The sequence below is a fragment of the Centruroides vittatus genome, unplaced genomic scaffold (assembly GCF_030686945.1).
Source record: "Centruroides vittatus isolate TY-2023 unplaced genomic scaffold, ASM3068694v2 contig_3255, whole genome shotgun sequence".
NCBI classification, from domain to species: domain Eukaryota; kingdom Metazoa; phylum Arthropoda; class Arachnida; order Scorpiones; family Buthidae; genus Centruroides; species Centruroides vittatus.
The window spans coordinates 239,317-259,403 of NW_027122088.1; the positions used below are offsets into that span (position 1 = coordinate 239,317).

Sequence of the window (20,087 nt, forward strand, 5' to 3'; positions counted from 1 at the left end):
TTTAAAAAAACTCTTTCCGCCTGTGATGAGTTCGCCCAGGCCGACAATGGTGCAGCCGGGTAGTGAAGGACAGGTGGGGGAAAAATATATATATATATATATTTATATATACATACATAGTTGCTTTTAATATTAAAAATATTAAAATCAACTATGTATATACAAATATTAGCAGAAAGAAAATATTCGGGGAAGAAACAAATTAATCAGTAATATGAATTATTTAGTACCAAGACGTGTCGTAAGGGTGAGCCACTCGCCTAATTCAAAATGGCGAAGTTGTAGCGGTGTTAGTTTGTACATCCATTAAAGATGATTAATGTCGGATCGAAATAGTATTGTAAGCATAATATTTAAACAAAAGATCTCGGATACCGTTTTAGAACGTTCTTATTAGGAAGACGAACATTTTAAACAGGTAAAAATTGGCTATTAATTAAACACATAATGTTTAAAAAACTTCCATGTAGAATCTTCCTGCTGATTATGAAATTTGCCCTTTAGAATTCCATTCTAATGTTAATTGTTAAAAAAAGGCTATTTATAATTAAATTTACAAAATACATTAAGATTAATGTGTATAATCTATTTAATAAACATTTAATGTAATATATTGTGTATGAAAGAAAAAAATGGTTGAAGTTACTTTTAGGTCATTTATATATATATAAAGTACTTAAAAGAAACATACCAAAGAAAAACAGAAATTCCCAAATGGAGAAAGGCTTATTATTAGCTTAATTCACAATTTAATTTCTTTGTATTAAATACATAATGGCGATGGCTGAAAAGTAATTAATCCAGTATTGGTTGATGCCAAAAAGTAATTAATTCGACGCAAACTTCTTTAAGGCAATTGGTCCTTGCCTTAAAGGAGTACAAAGTATTAAATGCACTCTTTAAAATGAATGTAGTTCTTTCTTTAAATTTTTAAATACGAATTTAATTCTGTGAAGTACAGTAGCTACGTGTAGATATGTTAGATGCGGTTTTTCAGTAAAAACGAGTTTTGCTCTAACTTTTACGTATGTTGTTTTGCGGTTAGAGAAATGGATGTATGTGTATTGATACACTTTAACCGTCGAGTAATTGCAATCGAATGCAATCATATTTTCCGTTCTTAAAATAGTTAAAAGATTGTTTTGTTTGGTAGAAAAGAGACGTTTTTCCCACGGTGTGGAATTGTTAATGTTCGGGATGTAGATGGCAGAATTGTGATTGTAATATTATAGGGTTGTGATTTATACACGCATCATATACCGATAAAGTCCTTAAATGCTATATAATACACATGATAAAAAGTATGTCAGATTATTATATTATTGAAAGATTACTCGTTGATTAATATATAATGTTCAAACAGCAGCTGTTGTTTATGATATTAGTAATAAGGAGTTTTAAAACTAAATATAAAAATATTTGACTTTTTAGCAAGTGTTGATGTTATGAAAAAGATAATAGTTGAATGAATACTTTCTTGTTAATGTTTAGGTCTTGTTTATTCACTTAGATACAGAAAATTTATTTTGAAAATTTAAGAAGGCATTCTTCCTTAGTCTTTAGTTTTTTTCAAGTTAATAAAATAACCAAAGAGAATAGCAATATTTATTTGACTACCTTGTTTCTTTCATACAAGAGAGACAAGAGAGCTTTTTATAACAGACTTAAATAGTTATTAAACTACAAAAAGTTTAATAACTATTTAAGTCTGTTATAAAAAGCTCTCTTGTCTCTCTTCTTATCAAAATAAACCTTCGGTTCTGTTCTACCGGTGATGCATGTTTGCTTTGAATATTGTATCATAATGTGTATCATAATTCTTTCTTTTATTTAAGAAAAATTAAATTTTCTCTACCTTTTTCTGCTCTCATTCAGATGTTTAAAATTCAGAAATTGTCAATGCATATCTTTCGTGTCTGAGTATGAAAATGATAATAGATATCGATTATAAATTCTGTATTAAGATTATTTGAATGGTTGATCATCTGAAATTTATTTGTGAAGCTCCAGACAAACGTGAACATTCTTGAATTCAATAAAATGAGGTTTGCAGTTGGAAACTCTGTTTTGTCAAATTATATACACTTTCACTATTCATATAATAAAAACAATCATTCATTTTTATTGTTGAGTTTCATGTGCTTTTTGCATTAAAACATCATGAACAGAAGTCATTGTTGTCAAATTTGTTACCGTATAAAGTTTATTTCATGTTTCATATTCTTGAAAATTCATAAATATCTTTTTCATCACTTAATTATAAAAATTATTTCAATGAAGAAGAACAATATTTTAACTAAAATAAAGGATTTTTCTTTGAAATAAAAGATGTTTGGCAACATTCAGTATGATTAAAAGTCCTACAAATGTACAGAAGTTTGTCAGTTCTGAAAAGAAAACTAAAATTGATTGTCATCCTGTCTTTGTGAATAATAAGAACTCTTATTATTCACAAAGACAGGATGAAGTTTGCTAATTGAAATAATTAATACAGCATACAAACTTTACTTAATACTACATGGGCAAGCTAAAATCTTATTTGCAAGAAGGAAAGATAGGTGTTGGTTTGTGCTGCAAGTTTGTGGCTAACTGACTTTTCTCGTGTAAAAGCTGGCATGCTGGTTTAAATGAAGTCATACATCCCTCTCTAGAGGATGCATTAAAAAAAAAGGAACAAATTATGTCACATTAAAGACAAAAACATTTTTATTCTAAAACTGTGAAACTGTTGGCATTACATCAAAAACTATGATTATACATTTAATTTCTTCATTTTGTCTTCTTTCTAATGATGTAAAACGCTCATGGAATTCTGAAAGTGCTTTTTTTTTTGTGTATTTTATTGTTATTTGATTGAAAAATGAAAAAATAAAGATGTTAAATTTAAAAAACTCTCTGTAAATTATCTCCGCTTTCACACAAAGTGGATGTTAATTGGTGTAATTTGAGAGGAAGGTGTTTTTATTTATTTATTAATTTGGCAATTTATAAATAATCCAGTTTATTGGGCTAAAGAAGATTATGCTAGAGAGATTTGGCCTAATATTAATAAGTATAAATTAATGAAATCATTTAGAAGATTCTAGAGGAAAAGATTGATCTAGAGCAAGACTCAAACCAACATTTATGATCTCTTCTTTTAGATATGAGTAAACTTCAGAATTACAGTAGAGCATCGATTATCTGACCCCCGATTAACCAACTTATCGGTTAACTGACCATGTTCTAGTCAGCAAATTCAAATGTTTGCTAGTGATGTGGTGCTACAATATTTGGTTATGTCTTGGCTACTTTAATATTATTTTTGTTAAAATTTTGCATGTTTTAGCTGGCAGCATTGGCTCAATTATGAAAGGGAGGCTAGTATTTAAACCAGGCCTAATACACTATACTAATAATGTATTTTTTCATACTTTTCGGTTATCCGGCCAACCCCAGTCCCCAATTGAGTCGGATAATTGATGCTCTACTGTACTGTATACAGATTAAATACTGCTATGTTAATTGGGGTCTTCTATAGCAGCAGTCTACAACCTTTCTGACCCCATGGACTGCTAAACTCACAATTTTGAATCCTATGGACCACTATCATAAATTTTTTAACTGATACAAAATCTGTAGAATAATGATCATAAAAGTTCAATTTTACTTTATTAATATAAAACACACTTGTTTAATTATAACAAATTAATGCAAGCCTAAAGTTCATTTCTGCTTGTTTGAAATAAGTTTATTGATTCTTAGCTCTTTTCTATGAAGGACTCACAATATTGTTTATTGTTCATTATTTATTGATAATAGTCACTTCATATTTGGTTTTAGATTCAAATAAAAAACCCCCAATGAGAGAAAAAAAGCAACTAAGCATTTTGCATTTTTGTATACTTTGTATAACTCATCTCAAATTTCTCCACGGACCACTGGTTGCCGATCTCTGTTCTATAGTATGGAGACCTCTGTGGTATTCCACCTTCAGTTGGCCTAATAATAATTAACCTGTATGGTTATGCCTAGAAGAGATAAGATGGAGCTGGATTATATTACTAGAAATGCATCTGCACAGTTTTTTAAATATGAAAGTTCAAGTCCTGCATTGAATTTAATTTCTAATTATTAATATTTTTATAAGATGGTAGCCCATCTGAAGGCGAATTCTCTGGCTTTATTGATTTTATAGTTTGATGATATACTATTTTATTAAGTCTAATAAACTGGATTAACTTGGGGGTTTAATTATTAGATATATATACGTGTGCATTTGTGTCTGTAGAAAGTTAATCAGTATTGAATAATTTGTTTTTGACAACACAATAATTAAAGTTTCTGTAAAATGTATCATCAATAGTATGTACTTGTACGTGTGTACAGGAGGGTGTAACTGAACTTGATGCCAATATTTTAGGGATAGATTCTAAAGAAAAAAATAAGCCTAAAATCATCTATAAAGGTTTATTACAATCTACTTCATTTTTGAGATATGGCCTGCCAGAAATCATATTAAAAACAAATTTTAAGTTTCCTGCCAAAAAAGCTGCTACTGTTTGTTTTCCACTCCTGTTTTGCCACAACATACAAACTGAAGGTTTTTATTTTAAGTGTTAAAAATTTAGCATTTTAGCTGGTGTGCATAAGTTTTTGATTTGCTGTATGCCATCGTGTCCACATTTTTGAGCAATTCTTGTAAATTAGTCTGTTTAATTTTGTAAAAAACAAAATGATATTCAGAATAAATTTACATTGAGAAAATCCAGCTATTTCTTTTTACTATAAAGCACATAAATATCTTAAAATCTTAAAGTAGATAAGTTCTTTGTTTACATTTATTACAGTAAGCCCTACTTAGGCAACATTTACTTACTTTAATCAGTTGACAGAAGCATTAAAAAGTAATACAAAATTATTTTAAAAGGTTTACTATAATGTTATACTTTGGCAGATAATTTGAAAAGTACCTTTTTTAATAGGCCATATCTCAAATGAAGTGGTAAAATCCACTTCACTTGGGATAGATAGATGATTTTAGGCTTATTTTTGATCCTAGAATCTATCCTTAAACTATTGGCACTGAAAAACATCATGTCTAACCTTCCACCATTCTCCTTACTATCCAGAATTAGCCTCTTGTGACTTTTTTGTTTTCCAGAATGAAATTGAAGTTTAAGGGGTGGCATTTGGTATGGTTGAGGAGATCTAGTCCAAATCGCAATAAGTGCTTTGAAATTTTCAAAACACTGACTACCTACTGAGTGGGGTGTTTGAGGCTTGGTAGAAGTGGTGTAGTCAGTGTATAAATGCAGAGGAGACTATTTTGAAGTGAATAGTTGACAGATTAAAATGCTTAACTTAATTTAATCTGTCAACCATTCAACCATTCTCTTCAAAACAGTCTCCTCTGCATTTATATTTGTTAAGCATTTAAATATTGATAGGCAAAATCCAGGTTTTATGATTGCATTGCATATATATATCATAAATAGCAGTAAACATTTTTTTGAATTTTTGAAAATCAGAACTTAATTTTATATTTTAAATTACAGATTAAACTATGATGGAGCATAAGAGTGAACATTTAGAAGATCATAGTGTAATTGATCGATTGAAAAGTCCTCATGCTACAGAAACAACCGATGTGTCTCCAAATATAAGTAAAGATGATGATTCATCATCAAATAGAAGTTCTCCAGATTCAGGATGTGCAATTTGTTTAGGCAAATTGGAAAATAAATCCTTTACCGATAGTTGTTTTCACACATTCTGCTTCACCTGTCTTCTGGAATGGTCTAAAGTGAAAGCTGAGTGTCCTCTGTGCAAACAACCATTTAAGAGTATTGTGCATAATGTTCGTTCAATAGAAGATTATGATCAATATTATATCAATGCAACAAGGACAACTGAGAACTCCTGGCAAAGTCCGGACGGGAGGAGATTCAGATATCCTTCCACATTGACAGCAGAAAGGAGACGACATCGAGCTTTTGAAGAGACACTAGAATATCGTGCTCACAGATTGACATATGCACCACATACTTTCTCTAGCAGTCATGCAAGAGAACTGACTACTGAACATCCTTCTACAAGTAACTTTCGAAGACATATCTATGAGAATGCTTTGTGGGTACAGATAGGCGACGAATCACAAAGAAGATACAGAGACACATCACCAGAATTTTTTTGTCAAAATCCGGCATGTACTCATCGACTCATACCTTGGCTCAATCGGGAATTAATAGCTCTTTTGACTGACAGCGAGAGTCAAGTGATATTTGTGCTAGAACTGATACTTGCATTAATCATGAGATACGATATAAAAAGTCCAGAATTTTACGTTCACATAGAGCCATATCTTCAAAATCGCACAACTCATTTCATACATGAATTTTACAATTTTGCTCGTTCTCCTTACGATATGGTGAATTACGATCGAAGAGCTGTCTATGAATGTTTAGAGCCCAATAATTGCAATGAAAACTTTTCTCCTGTCAGTTCCACAACAAGTGACATAATTGTCATTCATCCTGTAAATTCTTCAGAAAATTCTGCATCTGTCAGTCAGTTGGATAGACATACAAAAGATCGACAGTCAGATTTTTCGTCTACTCATAGCACAAGCCAAAATAATTCTAACTTAAAGCAGATATTCTGGAATAGTGATGAAAGTTGGATGAACAAAGAATCATCAAACTCGATAATTTTTTCGCCACTTAATAATCCTCAGCATGACTTAGAAAGTGGCCTTCCTGGTCCTAGTACTTCTACACATTGTTCTATCCCAGAAACACAAACTTCTAATATTGAGAAAAAGGAAGAAAATATTTTGACTGATAAAGAAAGTGATTCAGACTGTATGGTAATTGGATATGTCAAACCAAGATCAGAGAGAACTCCAGAATTGATTGATCTTGTTTCTAGTTCTAGTGATACAGAAATTGAAAATTACAATATGAATGTGATTCGGAAATCTTGTGTGGATGATTTAGATGATAAAAGATACCTCAGGAAGAAACTGACATTCCACGAGAGAGATTATTACAGACCTTCTTCACCCGCATATTCTGAGAAACATCATTCAAGACATTCATCGTGGTCTCCACCAGAATCATCATCTAGTAATTCTAAGCAAGTTTTGAAAGGAGAATGTTCTAAGAAGAGAGAGAAAAAAGTAAAATCTTACAAATATTACAGTAAAAGAGCCCAGAAAGATCCCTCTTATCACAGTTCAACTGATACCGAAGCCTCTGATAGTGACGACAGTTCCACAGATTATTCTGGTGATTCTACATTTAGACTTTGTAGTGTGGTTGGAAAAACTTCAACTATAAAATTTTACAAAACTGTGTCATCTGGAAGTAGTTCTCACAGGAAAAAGCATAAAAAACAGAAAAGGAAAAAACATCGGAAACATAAACATCATCATAAACGAAAACGTTACTCTTCGAGTAGTGAAAGATTTTAGAATTATTAGACAAGAAGGACAAGAAGTATAATTATTTTTAAATTTGAAAAATAATTCAATTTACTAACCATAAATGAATTATCATACAAATTACATACACACGTACATAAACATTATATATAAATATATATATATATATATATATATATATATATATAAAATAATAAATATTAAGTGTTCATACTGTAAATATGTTGTAGATACCTTTTCTTTAATTATGTGAAATGTATATTCTTTATACAGAACATTTTGGTAACAATAGCCAATATGTTTGAAAGCTTGCATTGTAACGGCATTTTAAAACATTATTTGAACTGCAAGTAAAGTGTACGCAGTACAATATTTAAATTAGTTGAAGTTTAATATTTATATCCAGAGTTAAATGATTTTTTTTCCTCGAAGAAAAAGTTGTATGATATGCTTTGAAGTATCTAGTAGAAAATATACTTCAGAACATAGTAAAATTAAACTTACTATACAAATGCTTACAAATTTCACTTAACTGAAATTTTGTTTTTATTTTTACAATAATAATTATAAAAAGTTTTGATTTTTGTTTATGTAAACATATTTTGAAAATAAATACAAAATTTATATGATTTCAGTAGATTCTCAGTTAACTGGTATGCAGGGGGATTGGTAGCTGCTGGATAAATGTAGTTTCTGATTATTTTCAAAAGTAAATCAAGAAGACCTAACTGATATTAGATACTATATTACCATATCATAAACTTGGTATTGACTTGATATTAAAAATTGAAATACAGTAATTAAAAGCAAATTAAGACAAAGACAATCTTGGATTGGGTGAGAACACACAATTTGAATAATAGATTCAGTTGGAATCCATTATTGTTAGTCAGATTCTAGTGAATTGATGGGAGCGAGGGTCAAATATGATCTGCGAAAGTGTGGGCTTACAGCATGGCATGCCAAAATTACCTTACATTTCCACTAGAAATTGATTTAAATTTTTATTTAAAGTATTATTTCTGTAATTTTTTGCTAGTTGCTTGAGTTCTGGTTGACTGAGTGTCTACTGTATTTTTACTTTATGTTAAAATACAGTAAAAGTTTTATCTGGCATAAATGAGAACCGGATATCCAGACTATCAAGATTCTATTGCGGTAGGTGAAGTTGTTTAGATAGGCTCTGGAATGAAATGAAAGCTTGTAAAAACCATCATTTTATTCATTTTTAAATGCATGTGCAGTGTTTATGGTGATGTGTGTATTCATGGAAGATAAAGAGTAAGTTATGTAGAGGAGGGCAAACAATGTTTGCCCCTCTACACACCTTTTAGAGGGGAACAATTTTGTTAATTGCACGCAGTTCTACATTAGTGAGTTCAAAATCAAAAGGCATTTTTCAAAATGTCCAGGTGAAAAAATAAATGCTGTTGGATAGTATGGGATGCCAGATAAAAAAAAACTTTATTGTATTACAAATTCTTAGTTTGCATTTTATATTTGTAACCTTCTAAGGAATTAATTAGCATTAATCAGCTCCATAAATTAATGTAAAATTTGATATGCTTACTTATAAAAAACAAAAAGGAATTTATATACTTTGTTTTTATAAATAATTTATGTTTATGAATTGATACAGAAATTTTTTTAATTTAAAATATGATTTTAACTAATGTGTATTAAAACAATTTTAAATATATACACATTTACATTTAAATATTTGATAATCTTAGATTTTAAAAGAAGTTTTAATATATAATAAAATCATAAATTTTGTAAAATACATAATGTAAAATAAAATATAATTCATATATTTGGTGAATTTTTAAAGTATTTATTTTTATATGTATTTTAAATCAGCTTGAAATCCTTAAGTGAAATATATAAGGTCTTCTGAAAAGAATTCGACCATTTTAAATTATTGTAATTATATTAATTATTATATGAGAATGTTGTAATGTACATTAAAACATTAGAAAACTATTCAAGTTTCATATTGCCCATTACAATTTCTCAATGTGTGCACCTTGTGTCACATGGCACACATCTGACTGATACTCAAATTCTTCCTATGCTTGTTACAACATTTCCATTGTTTCTTCCCATGACAACCACAATTCTACAACTGGAGATTATTGATGTTACATAATGATGAGTGATTCTGACTTTTTAGGATAGGTTTTTTTTGCCTTCACAAAACACCTCTATTGTGGAGTTGTCATTTCTGTTTATGGCAGCGGTTGTAGATAACATGACGTTTGAATGTAGATGAGAGAGAAAACTTGGTCAGTTACACTATTGATTGGTTTACATAACATACTTCTTGGATAATAATTAACATAATTACGGTAATTTAAAATGGTAGCATTAAATATTACCAAATTTTTAGCATGCTCCACTATAGTGGTGAAGTACTTATGTTAGGACTTTTGTCTGTCAGATTTCCACACGCATGCACACTGACTTCACTTTCATTACTTAAGTGTTATGTTCCTTTCAATCCATTTATTGTGCATGTCCATGAGCATGTGCAATGACTTCACTTGTAAAAACACTTTTCAGACTTGTATTTCTTCTTAGAGTCGAAATAAGTCAATTGAAATCGTTGTATAAAGGATGACATTTCTTCACATTCAATTTTTTTATTTCATATATTGAGCTTTAACTGGATTATTGTAAATTAAAGGAAAAAACTTACTCCAGCAATTATTTTTAATTTTATCTAATGCTTTCGGCTATCTGTGTAATCATTGTCAGGATTGAACACTTTGAATAGAATTCTTTAACATTTAAATATTACATTCTAAACCATTATTTTAGAACATAATATTTAAACATTTACGTTTATAAACCACATACTTTACTGTGTATTCAGTGAAAAATTCTTCTGAACAACTACTTGATTCCGAGAATTTACAAGATTTATGTTAAACAAAATTAATATATGATTTGCTTTTGTGGAGTGCGCTATCAGATCTGCTTGACCAATCTTGTTTGGAATATTACATGTAAAGTTATAAACTAAAAGCCTGTCTAGTTTTAGGACAATCTTTTGGATCAGGTTCTCAGGAAACACATTTTCAGGGTTCACATACAAAGAAAATGACTTGTGATTGCATTTGTATGAAAACATAAAAGTCCACTTTGTGTACAGGAAGTTTTATGATTTCCTTTCAGATGCATAAGCTTGTCTGTGAGGAAAGTTTGTTCAAATTTATATGACAATGTGCAAGAATCATTTCTTTCTCTAACTTCTCAAGAGTGTTCACATAGTCTTCCTTGTTTGTTATTTACCACAAAGACCAGAATTACCCAAAAGATTGATGCCATTATCTTGCTAGATGATGATAGTGTGTGTGTTACAAGGAGAGAATGGATGCTCCTACAAGGATTACCTTTTGTCTCAGGCTTTAAGTGACAAATCCATTTTTCATCACTGATGACAATGTTGGATAAGGAAGTGTACCATTGGCCCCATAACAAGTATCTCAGAACAGATGGCTCTTTGTTTATTTGTAGCCATCAGTTAAACTTCGATAGACCTGTCAGACATCTTTAAATATCTTAACTAGTAGATAATCAAGTCAAGAAGCAAGTTCTCTGGCTATGATTTACTGATTATCCTGAGTATGGGTACTATTATTGCAGCTGCACAGCTATTGGTAGCCAGCCCAAGAAAACAAGCTTCCACTGTCCTACATTCATGGACATTTCTTAAGCACCTATAAATATTTGTGATGGTCTCATTTTCTGACAAAAGAAATTCATTTATTCTACCTAAGGAAGCATATGGTAATGATATCCTGTTACATACACATGTATATGAATGAAAGACATTTTAAAAAAGGATATGAATTAGCAAAGGATAATTGAATTCGGGTAGTAGACCAGCTTCAGCAAGAAATTATTTTCCAAGTTTGTAGAGAGATCAAAACAGACTAGACGATCTAATTGACATTTTGGGAATTTCTGTAAAGACCGTTCTTTAAGATAACTTGAAAATGCATTATATCTAGTCTCAGATTCTTCAACTTTCTCAAAACAATGTGAAGAATGTACTGTACACTCATCAATGGAGAACTAATTGACACAATTGATAAAGATCTAGATAGCTTAAACAGTGATTACTGATGATGAATGGTCAAATGATCTGCTAATTATATCGGGCTATAATATGGCCACTATTAATAATTAAATCTTAAGTAATTTTGCCTGGAGGTAGGCATTTGGTGCCATCTCTTGATAAATTTAATATTTAATTTAGAAAGCTGTGGAAGAAAAGAATCAGCCCTGAGTGAGACAAACCTGTAACTCCCTCTTACGGTATGGATGCATTGCCAGTTATGCTACCTGGACTTCCATTCTATCTTTGCCTCCAGAACTATTAATAATTTAGATATAAGTGATAATAGGGATAATAAAATGTTGGGTTATTGGATGTCTATACTGATGATGAAGCTTAGTATTTTTTATATGACTCATAGAGCAAACATGCTTCATTGGTATGGAAATAAGTCTCTACTAAGGTACTCGCTAATCAGGTCTCTGAATTATCCAACATACCTCTAGTGTGATTGCCTCGCTTCTATTTTCATGAAAATATCAGTCATGTCATACATCCTGTTTTTCTGTTTACTCAGATTTCGTTTCTGTATAGAATATTTCATGTCAGAGCATTATATTATATACTAGCAGATAAGCCCGGTGTTGCTCGGGCAAAAAGTAACGTTAACGAAGATTAAGATTATTACATTATAGCCAGTCTTACCTGTTTTCACAAAATGAAAGAATTAGGCCCCCCTGTTTCCAGACTAGAGAATTTTTAGATGGGTCTAATAATATGTTTGATTTCCTGCAAAAACGTAAAAAACTGCATCTACGCTTGTAAATCTTGCATGCCGTTTTCTCTTAACACTTCCATTGTACTCAACACTCCCATTGTTAACACTCCCATTCTTAACACTTTCATTGTTAAGGAATACACTTCTTTCATCCCCATGTGGTACCCTACTAAAATGCAGTTAAAAACAAAAAATTGCACCTAAAATAGTACACTAGAAGCTCAGTTTTTTTAGGATAAGCCTTCATTCTTTCCCTCTCCCCCGTGGGGGAATTACCAAAAATCCCTTCTTAGTGTGCATTCTCATGCACAGTCAAATGCAGTCAAAAATGCAAAAAACCGCATCTAAAATAGTACAGTAGAAGCCGAGTTCTTCAGGGTAAGCCTTAATCCTCTCTCTCTCCCTCCCCCGTGGGGAGAATTTCAAAAAATCCCTTCTTAGTGTACGTTCTCATGATGTACCCTAACTGTGTACCAAATTTCAACTTTCAACTCCTAACTGTTTGGGCTCTGCGCTTATTATTATTGTGTTGAGTTATGTGAGATATACTCAGTTAACACCGGTGGCTGTGTACTATGCCGGACCAAAGTCAAGGCATAGTAACCAAAACAGAAATTAAAGAAGTGTATCAGTGTGTGTGTCTGTATTCAGGAATTTTCTCACAATATGACATGTATTCAATATAGTGGCCTTCTGTAGTGTGATGTATGTGTTTCTATTCAATTGTAATGTGCCCAGGATTTTATATAGTGTGTGTGGTATCACACCTGTAGAGGAGAGAACGACAGGTACAATAAGCACCTTATCCATCCTCCACAGATGCCTTATTTCCTGGGCAAGTTCTGTGTACTTGCTGACTTTTTCAGTACACGTGTTTTGTACATTGTGAGTGTTTGGAATGGATATGTCTATAATGTATGTGATTTTATTGTGTTTGTCAATGAATGTGATGTCTGGTCTGTTGTGGTAAATTGTTTTATCTGTGATTATGGCTCTGTCGTAGTACATTTTGTGCATGTTGTTTTCCAATACTGTCTGTGGAATGTATTTGTAGTATGGTTCGTGGATGTCTAATAATTTGTGTTTGTTTGCAAGCTCTTGGTGTATTATATTTGCTACTTGCTTACTGTCTGTGTAAATAATCTGTCTGTGCCAAGAGCTTGCAACCAGAAGTGATGTGCTGTATAGTTTCTGGCATAATGTGACATTTTTTGCATGTCATTTGTGAGTGTTGTATCCTTGAGTATGTTTTTCTGTAGTTTTTAGTATTTATGACTTGATCCTGTATGGCAATCATGAATCCTTCCATCTCCCCAAAGAGGCATCTCCGAGCTAACCAGCTGTTTGACGCAGTTTTGTCAACAAAATCCTGGGCCAGGTCGTAAGGATGCCTGCCATGGAGTGCCTTTTGAGCCCACGATTGCTTAATGGTGTCTATGCTTTTTATATGTTGTGTTGTGTCCATATGATGTGAGTGTAAGTTTAATGGTGTGTTATTCGAGTCTGCTAGAGTTACTGCTTTATGTAATTGTGATGTTTCTTGTTTTTTGTAGAAAAACTCTCGCAGTGACTGTATTTGTTTGTAGTGAAGGTTAACTATGTCAATCAGGCCACGTCCGCCATCTTTACGTGGAAGGGTTAATCTTTCTGTGGCAGATTTAGGATGATGTTGTTTATGCTTAGTAAGTGTTGTTCTTGTTTTCCTTTGGAGTTGCTTGAGATCTGTGTGAGTCCAATGTATAACTCCAAAAGAATATGTGAGTACTGGGATGACTGTGTGTTTTGCATTTAACTGTGTTCTGAGAATAGCATTTAACCTACTTTGGTATTTTTTAATTAATCTTTGCTTTATTTGTGCATGTTCTGTTAGTTTGGCCTGTTGGAATCCTAAATACTTGTAGAACTTGCTCTCTTCCATGGATTCAATAATGTCCCCATTTCCAAGTGCAAAATCTTCTTTCTTCAGGATTCCTTTTTCTGTATGAAGTGTTTTGCATTTATCTAGGCCAAACTCCATTTGTATGTCCTTGGTGTATGAATGTGTGATTTGTAGGAGTTGATGAAGTTGTTTTTGTGTGGATGCATAAAGTTTTATGTCGTCCATTTACATTAGATGTGACAGTGTAAACTGTGTTGTTTTTTCATGTCTGATATTGTAGCCATATTGTGTGTTGTTTAACATATTATCATCATCATCATCGTCATCGCCATTATCATCAGCCCATCTCGATTATATATGTAGATCTGCCTACCTCAAAGAACATTGTAAGGTTGTATATTATATATATCATTGTATTAACATAGAAATTAAAATAGTATGTACATATTTTGATGTGTTGTTTAACATATTATCATCATCATCATCGTCATCGCCATTATCATCAGCCCATCTCGATTATATATGTAGATCTGCCTACCTCAAAGAACATTGTAAGGTTGTATATTATCTTTCATTGTACTGTACATACGAAAGTTAAAATAGTATGTTATATATTTTTGAAAGGTTGTATAAAATTGACTGCTAACTTAACAAATTAAAATAACATAATTAGTTGATATTTACAAGATACTTGTATTTTTATTTCACAGAGAATTCTCAAAATTTTTCTAATTTGATTAGATGTTAAAAATAATTTTCTTTCATTTTTATATAGAATTTTCCTACCATATTGATAAAATATTCCCTTTTTCTGTCAGAAAAGTTATAGAAATGGCACTGTGATCTCTGAAATTAAAATGTCCCCTAGGAAAAAGTACAATCTTTCCAAAATGGTCCAGTTTGCTTAGCTTAAACTGATGATTTGACAAGATGTTCACCTTATTCAAACAAAACTTGGTGAGCATGTAATCCTAAACTCAGTTTTCAGAGACCCGTTTTTCGGAAATGCTTAAAAAGTGGGTCCTATTATTTGGACGAGAATCTGTTTGTGTTTAGGGCCAAGTTTTGTTCAAATCAGAAAGGCAAACATTTGGCTATCTCCTTGCAAGTGCATTAGAAATTTAGATGTACTGTACAAATGTGATAAGAATGTGTCTGATAAGAAAAACATCAAAGCATGACAGTTTCTTGCCACAGAAAGCATTGTTTTGGAGGATGCAATTATCAAAAACAATTTTCTTTGTCGAAAATACATCAACTGGGATTCGTACTTGGATATGATTAAATTTTTGTGTTCCCACAAGTGGAACATTTTGTGAGGTTTGCCGAACGATCCTAACATTCTATTCCAATAAGGTAATGTTCTATTTTTTGGTAGCTATTTTTATAATGCTCTATTCCTGTGCTTTGATTTGAAACAGTAGACACAATCTTCTCTGGATGTTGGATTGGTTGTGATGGCTCAATGTCCTGGTTAGGGAATTCAATCCCGGTCGTTATTTCTAATCCCGGGATTTCGTGATTGTACTTAGTCGATCCTGGGATTATTTCAGGATTATTTATTTGGAATTATTTAGTAGCGTTTGTGCCAACAAGTGCTACTAAAATCCTCAGGCAAAATAAGATGGCTGACACATTGACAGGTAAAACACACTGAGCACTAGGCAGGTAGATCTCACCCCACATTCTTAAGTCTACAGTTACATAACATACCTGACATGTGTGACAGAGTTGTGGACTGTACATCAATGGTAGATAACATAAACACATCTGACACATGTTACAATTTTGTTTAATCGACTACAGAGTGTATTCGATCCTTAGAAGCTCTAAATTTTAATATAGATGAGTTTTCAAGCATATTATTTATGTTCATTATTCAATTTAAATTGGAAGCAACAACCAAGGGCTGGTGGGAGCACTCACTTAAGGGTGATGATATTCCTCCATTGAATAACTTATTAGAATTTTTGAAGGGTCATGTTAGAACTCTACAGCCAACCAAAAGTGCTCTCGACTGCTCCAGAAAATCGATTGGTGACCGCAAAAATTCAAAAATGCAAAAATGAAGTATATTACCAGGTAACTCAGTGAGAACTGCTTGCCTACCAGTTTAGTACAAGAAGTTTTATATTGAAATGATAGGCAAGCAATTCTGCTAAGAGCACTGGCACTGAATGTTTTGCTTCATGCAGTCTATTTTGCAACTTTTTTGAAATAATGTCAATCCCGAAAATCTTGGGATCAGGAAAATTTAATCCCGAAAATTTTGGGACTAAAAAGTGGTCGGGATCCCGGGATCAAATCCTCTAGTCCTGGTCCACATTTACCTGGCATGACACTTCCTTAGACTTCATTTTGTGGAGGTATATGAAAAAAATGTATATTGCCAGATTACAGATACCATAGCAAAAAATAATAATAATCATTTGGTTATGAAAAACACTCAAAATGATGATCAATAATTGTAACACATTAAATTTAGTAGGTGATATCATTGTAAAAAAATGAAATTAGACAGAGAATAGATATGTTTAAGGTGGTTTTGTGGTATATTTAGAATAAATTTGATGGTTTTGGGTTGTCCAAATCTGCAAAAGGACTAAACAGGTGTTATATGGTGTCAGACTTCTTTCCTTGTCAAATAGAGGTAAGTGGTGAATATGGATCTTGTGGAATTAGAGAGAAAATAAAGATGTTATATCAATATAACACTGATAAAATAGATAAGGAATAGTCTTTTGACATTAAATATTGTATGTTGCTTTATGCTGACACAATGAAGTGACTTCTTTCAAACACTTGGCAGGTTATTCATCTTTGTTCAGTTAGAATGCAAAGATACAAATTACGTTTTGGGCATTTGCCCCTCCTCAGCTAACTTAAAAGTACAAATTACAAAAGTACAAGTTAGCTGAGGAGGGGCAAATGCCCAAAACGTAATTTGTATCTTTGCGTTCTAACTGAACAAAGATGAATAACCTGCCAAGTGTTTGAAAGAAGTCACTTCATTGTGTCAGCATAAAGCAACATAAATCACAACATGGTTTCATTGGTACCAAATTAAATATTGTAATTGAAATAGTAAAATACACATATTTATAAAATACAGGAATGCCTTGATTATCTGTTTATAATTTGATACCAAAATTCCAATTATTGCAGCCATGAAATGCAGCCTGCTACATTTGCAACAAGAATTACATTTAGATCAGTAGCATTCTTGCAGTGCTTCATTTTTATCTGACGGCATATGCCCGCCACTCACCAGAAACCGTCTTCCTTTGCCTGAAGTATATGTGGATATTTATTTCTCTTCTTATTTACCTCTACAATGAATGCTAAAAAAAGCAAGAATGTTATCAAGTCTACCGCTATAAAGAAGAAATAGTGATCAGCTTAGAATATAAATTGCATATTATCATATGCAATTTGTACCTAGGGGCGAATGCCCGAAATGCAATTTGTACCTTTGCGTTCTAACTGAATAAAGGTGAATAACCTGCCAAGTGTTTGAAAGAAGTCACTTCATTGTGTCAGCATAAAGCAACATAAATCACAACATGGTTTCATTGGTACCAAATTAAATATTGTAATTGATTGAATAAGTATGAAGCAGGCATAATCAAAGCCAAAACTGCAAGAGAGTACAGTCTAAATGAATCAACTGTTTGCTATATTTTAGACCACACTGCAAACTGTAAGCAACTAGGACAATGTGTATTGACCATGTCTGGATCCCAAACTACAAGAAACAGAAGCCATCTTATGATTGAAATGGAAATGCTATTGTCAATGTGGATAGAAGATTGTAACCAAAAGAGAATTCCTTTTAGTCAAATGACTAAAAACAAAAGCATTGAATTTGTTTGAAACTTTAAAAAGAAAACAATTAAAAAGCAGAAATTATTTGGCATTGGTAGTGGAAGAAACATTCTCTGCAAATTCAGGGTGATCAAAAAGCGATCGGGTATTCACAGTATTTGTGTACAAGGTGAAATGCCAGTGCTGATGAAAGTGCAGCAGCTAGTTTTCCTGGTGAATTGCAACAGATCATTGAAGAAGGAAATTATACCAATAACAAATAATTAATGCTGACAAAACAAGCTTATTATGGAAAAAATGCCCATTAAAACATTTTTACCAAAAAAATGAATAATTACAAGATTTTGAAGGAGCATGTAACGCACTTAATATGTGACAATGCTTCTATTGTTCACAAAATCTCTGCCTACTTAGGAGTTTGGATAAAAATTTTCTCCCTGTTCATTGGAGATCCAATAGAAAAGCTTGGATGACAAAAACTATTTTTGTCCTGAAGCTGAAAGGTACTATAAGTCATTAAATCTTGATTTAAAATCTTGTTGATATTAGATAATGCACCTAGTCATCCAACAGCACTGAATGATTTGTGAAAAAATGTAAAAGTTATTTATTTACCACCTAATACCACTTCCATCAGCCAGCCAATGGATCAAGGCATAATTGTATCCTTTAAGGCATATTACCTACAAAGAACTTTTTACAAGCAATAGAAAAGACTACAGGAGAGGAAGCTATGACTTTGACAGAATTCTGGAAGGCATTCGATATCAAAAATTGCATCGAGAATGTCAAGTATGGAGTAATGTCTGCAACCTAAAAACAGCATAGCAAAAGATTACTCCTGATTGTGCAAATGATTTTAAAGAATTTGAAAATGAAGTATTTTGTGTTATCAATGACATAACTGAAATTGGCTTCAATCTAGGACTAAAAGAAATTGACAAAGGTGATATTCAAGACCTGCTTCAGTCATATGATAAGGATGATGATGACCTAATTAACCTCAAGAGAGAATGTTACAATGCTGAAATCAATGATAATGACAAACAAGTTGACATGAGTGCCGCACTCATCTTAGCATTTTAATTCAAAAGGTGAGCGCAGCACTCACCTTTGAATGATGGCAGGTTAACCTCAAGTGGCCACTCACTCCTGATGTGAGAGACAGAAAACATTTTGATTAGTGGGTGAATGATCAATTGTGGCCTGAGATGTGTAGCCAAAAATCAAGCTAAAAATCTGGAAAAAATGGGGAGACCTTCATGATTGTCTCAAACTCTTCTGTTTACCTGACTTCATCCGTTAGACTCTTTTTCAGACATGCCTGAGAAGTTTTAGCTGTCTGGGAAGCTGCTTTCTCTGTTGTACATGGAAGCTCCTAGGACAAGTCTCTCCAGACACAAGACTCCAGTACAGTCAAACTCAATTATAAGTACAAAGGGACTAAGTGAAGTTGCTCATTATAATCATTACTTGTTATATTCATTATTGGTGAAATATATCTGTAGGGCAGATGGCGCCACCACGATTTTGGCGTGCTGACTGAACTTCGCTCTCGGATGCTGTCAAGGAGAGACAGTTTTCTTTTTGTTCTGTGCTGAGCCAACTTACTGTAAATACCTCTTAATAGTGAATGATACTACTGTATATATCTAGCAAACGTGACGAATAAAGTAAGATATTTTGCGAGGACCAGTGTCTCCATTAATCCTCACAGATGAGCAAAGGACGCGGGACACATCGTCGAGATCGAAGCAATCATCATCCAAGGTAGGACCAAACTCGAACCAATTCTACCAAAACACGCCGATGAATTTTAGTCACATTGATAAATATCTATCATATTTTCGTAAACAACACTATTGTGTTGTATTAATAGATTAATGTGGAAAGTAGAAAAAAAATTACACAATGGAATTTAATAAAAATTTGTCTGATAAATAATAACAACAGAACTAAAAGGTGTAAACAATAAATCATTTTGTATTAAATACAGTTCATCTACATATCCTCAGTTTTCATATTTTTATTTATTTGTAAAGTCTAATATTGATGATTGTTTGAATGATTGTACCTTCATATCTATCAAATTTCCTCATAATTATAACATTTTACCTAG

At 32.2% G+C, this 20,087-nt stretch overlaps 1 protein-coding gene across 1 annotated transcript; it reads left to right on the top strand.

The window, feature by feature from the left end:
• The first annotated feature begins 236 nt into the window (after positions 1-236).
• On the top strand, positions 237-7,589 carry LOC136973646 (E3 ubiquitin-protein ligase Topors-like). Its single transcript, XM_067268389.1, has 2 exons — positions 237-418; positions 5,538-7,589. Exon 2 carries the CDS (start codon positions 5,546-5,548, stop codon positions 7,451-7,453), a length of 1,908 nt encoding a protein of 635 aa, XP_067124490.1. The 5' UTR covers positions 237-418; positions 5,538-5,545; the 3' UTR covers positions 7,454-7,589.
• Positions 7,590-20,087: the final 12,498 nt, after the last annotated feature.

Excerpts from the sequence above, each read along its gene's own strand:
- LOC136973646 (XM_067268389.1), top strand. The coding sequence starts at position 5,546 with ATGATGGAGCATAAGAGTGAACATTTAGAAGATCATAGTGTAATTGAT.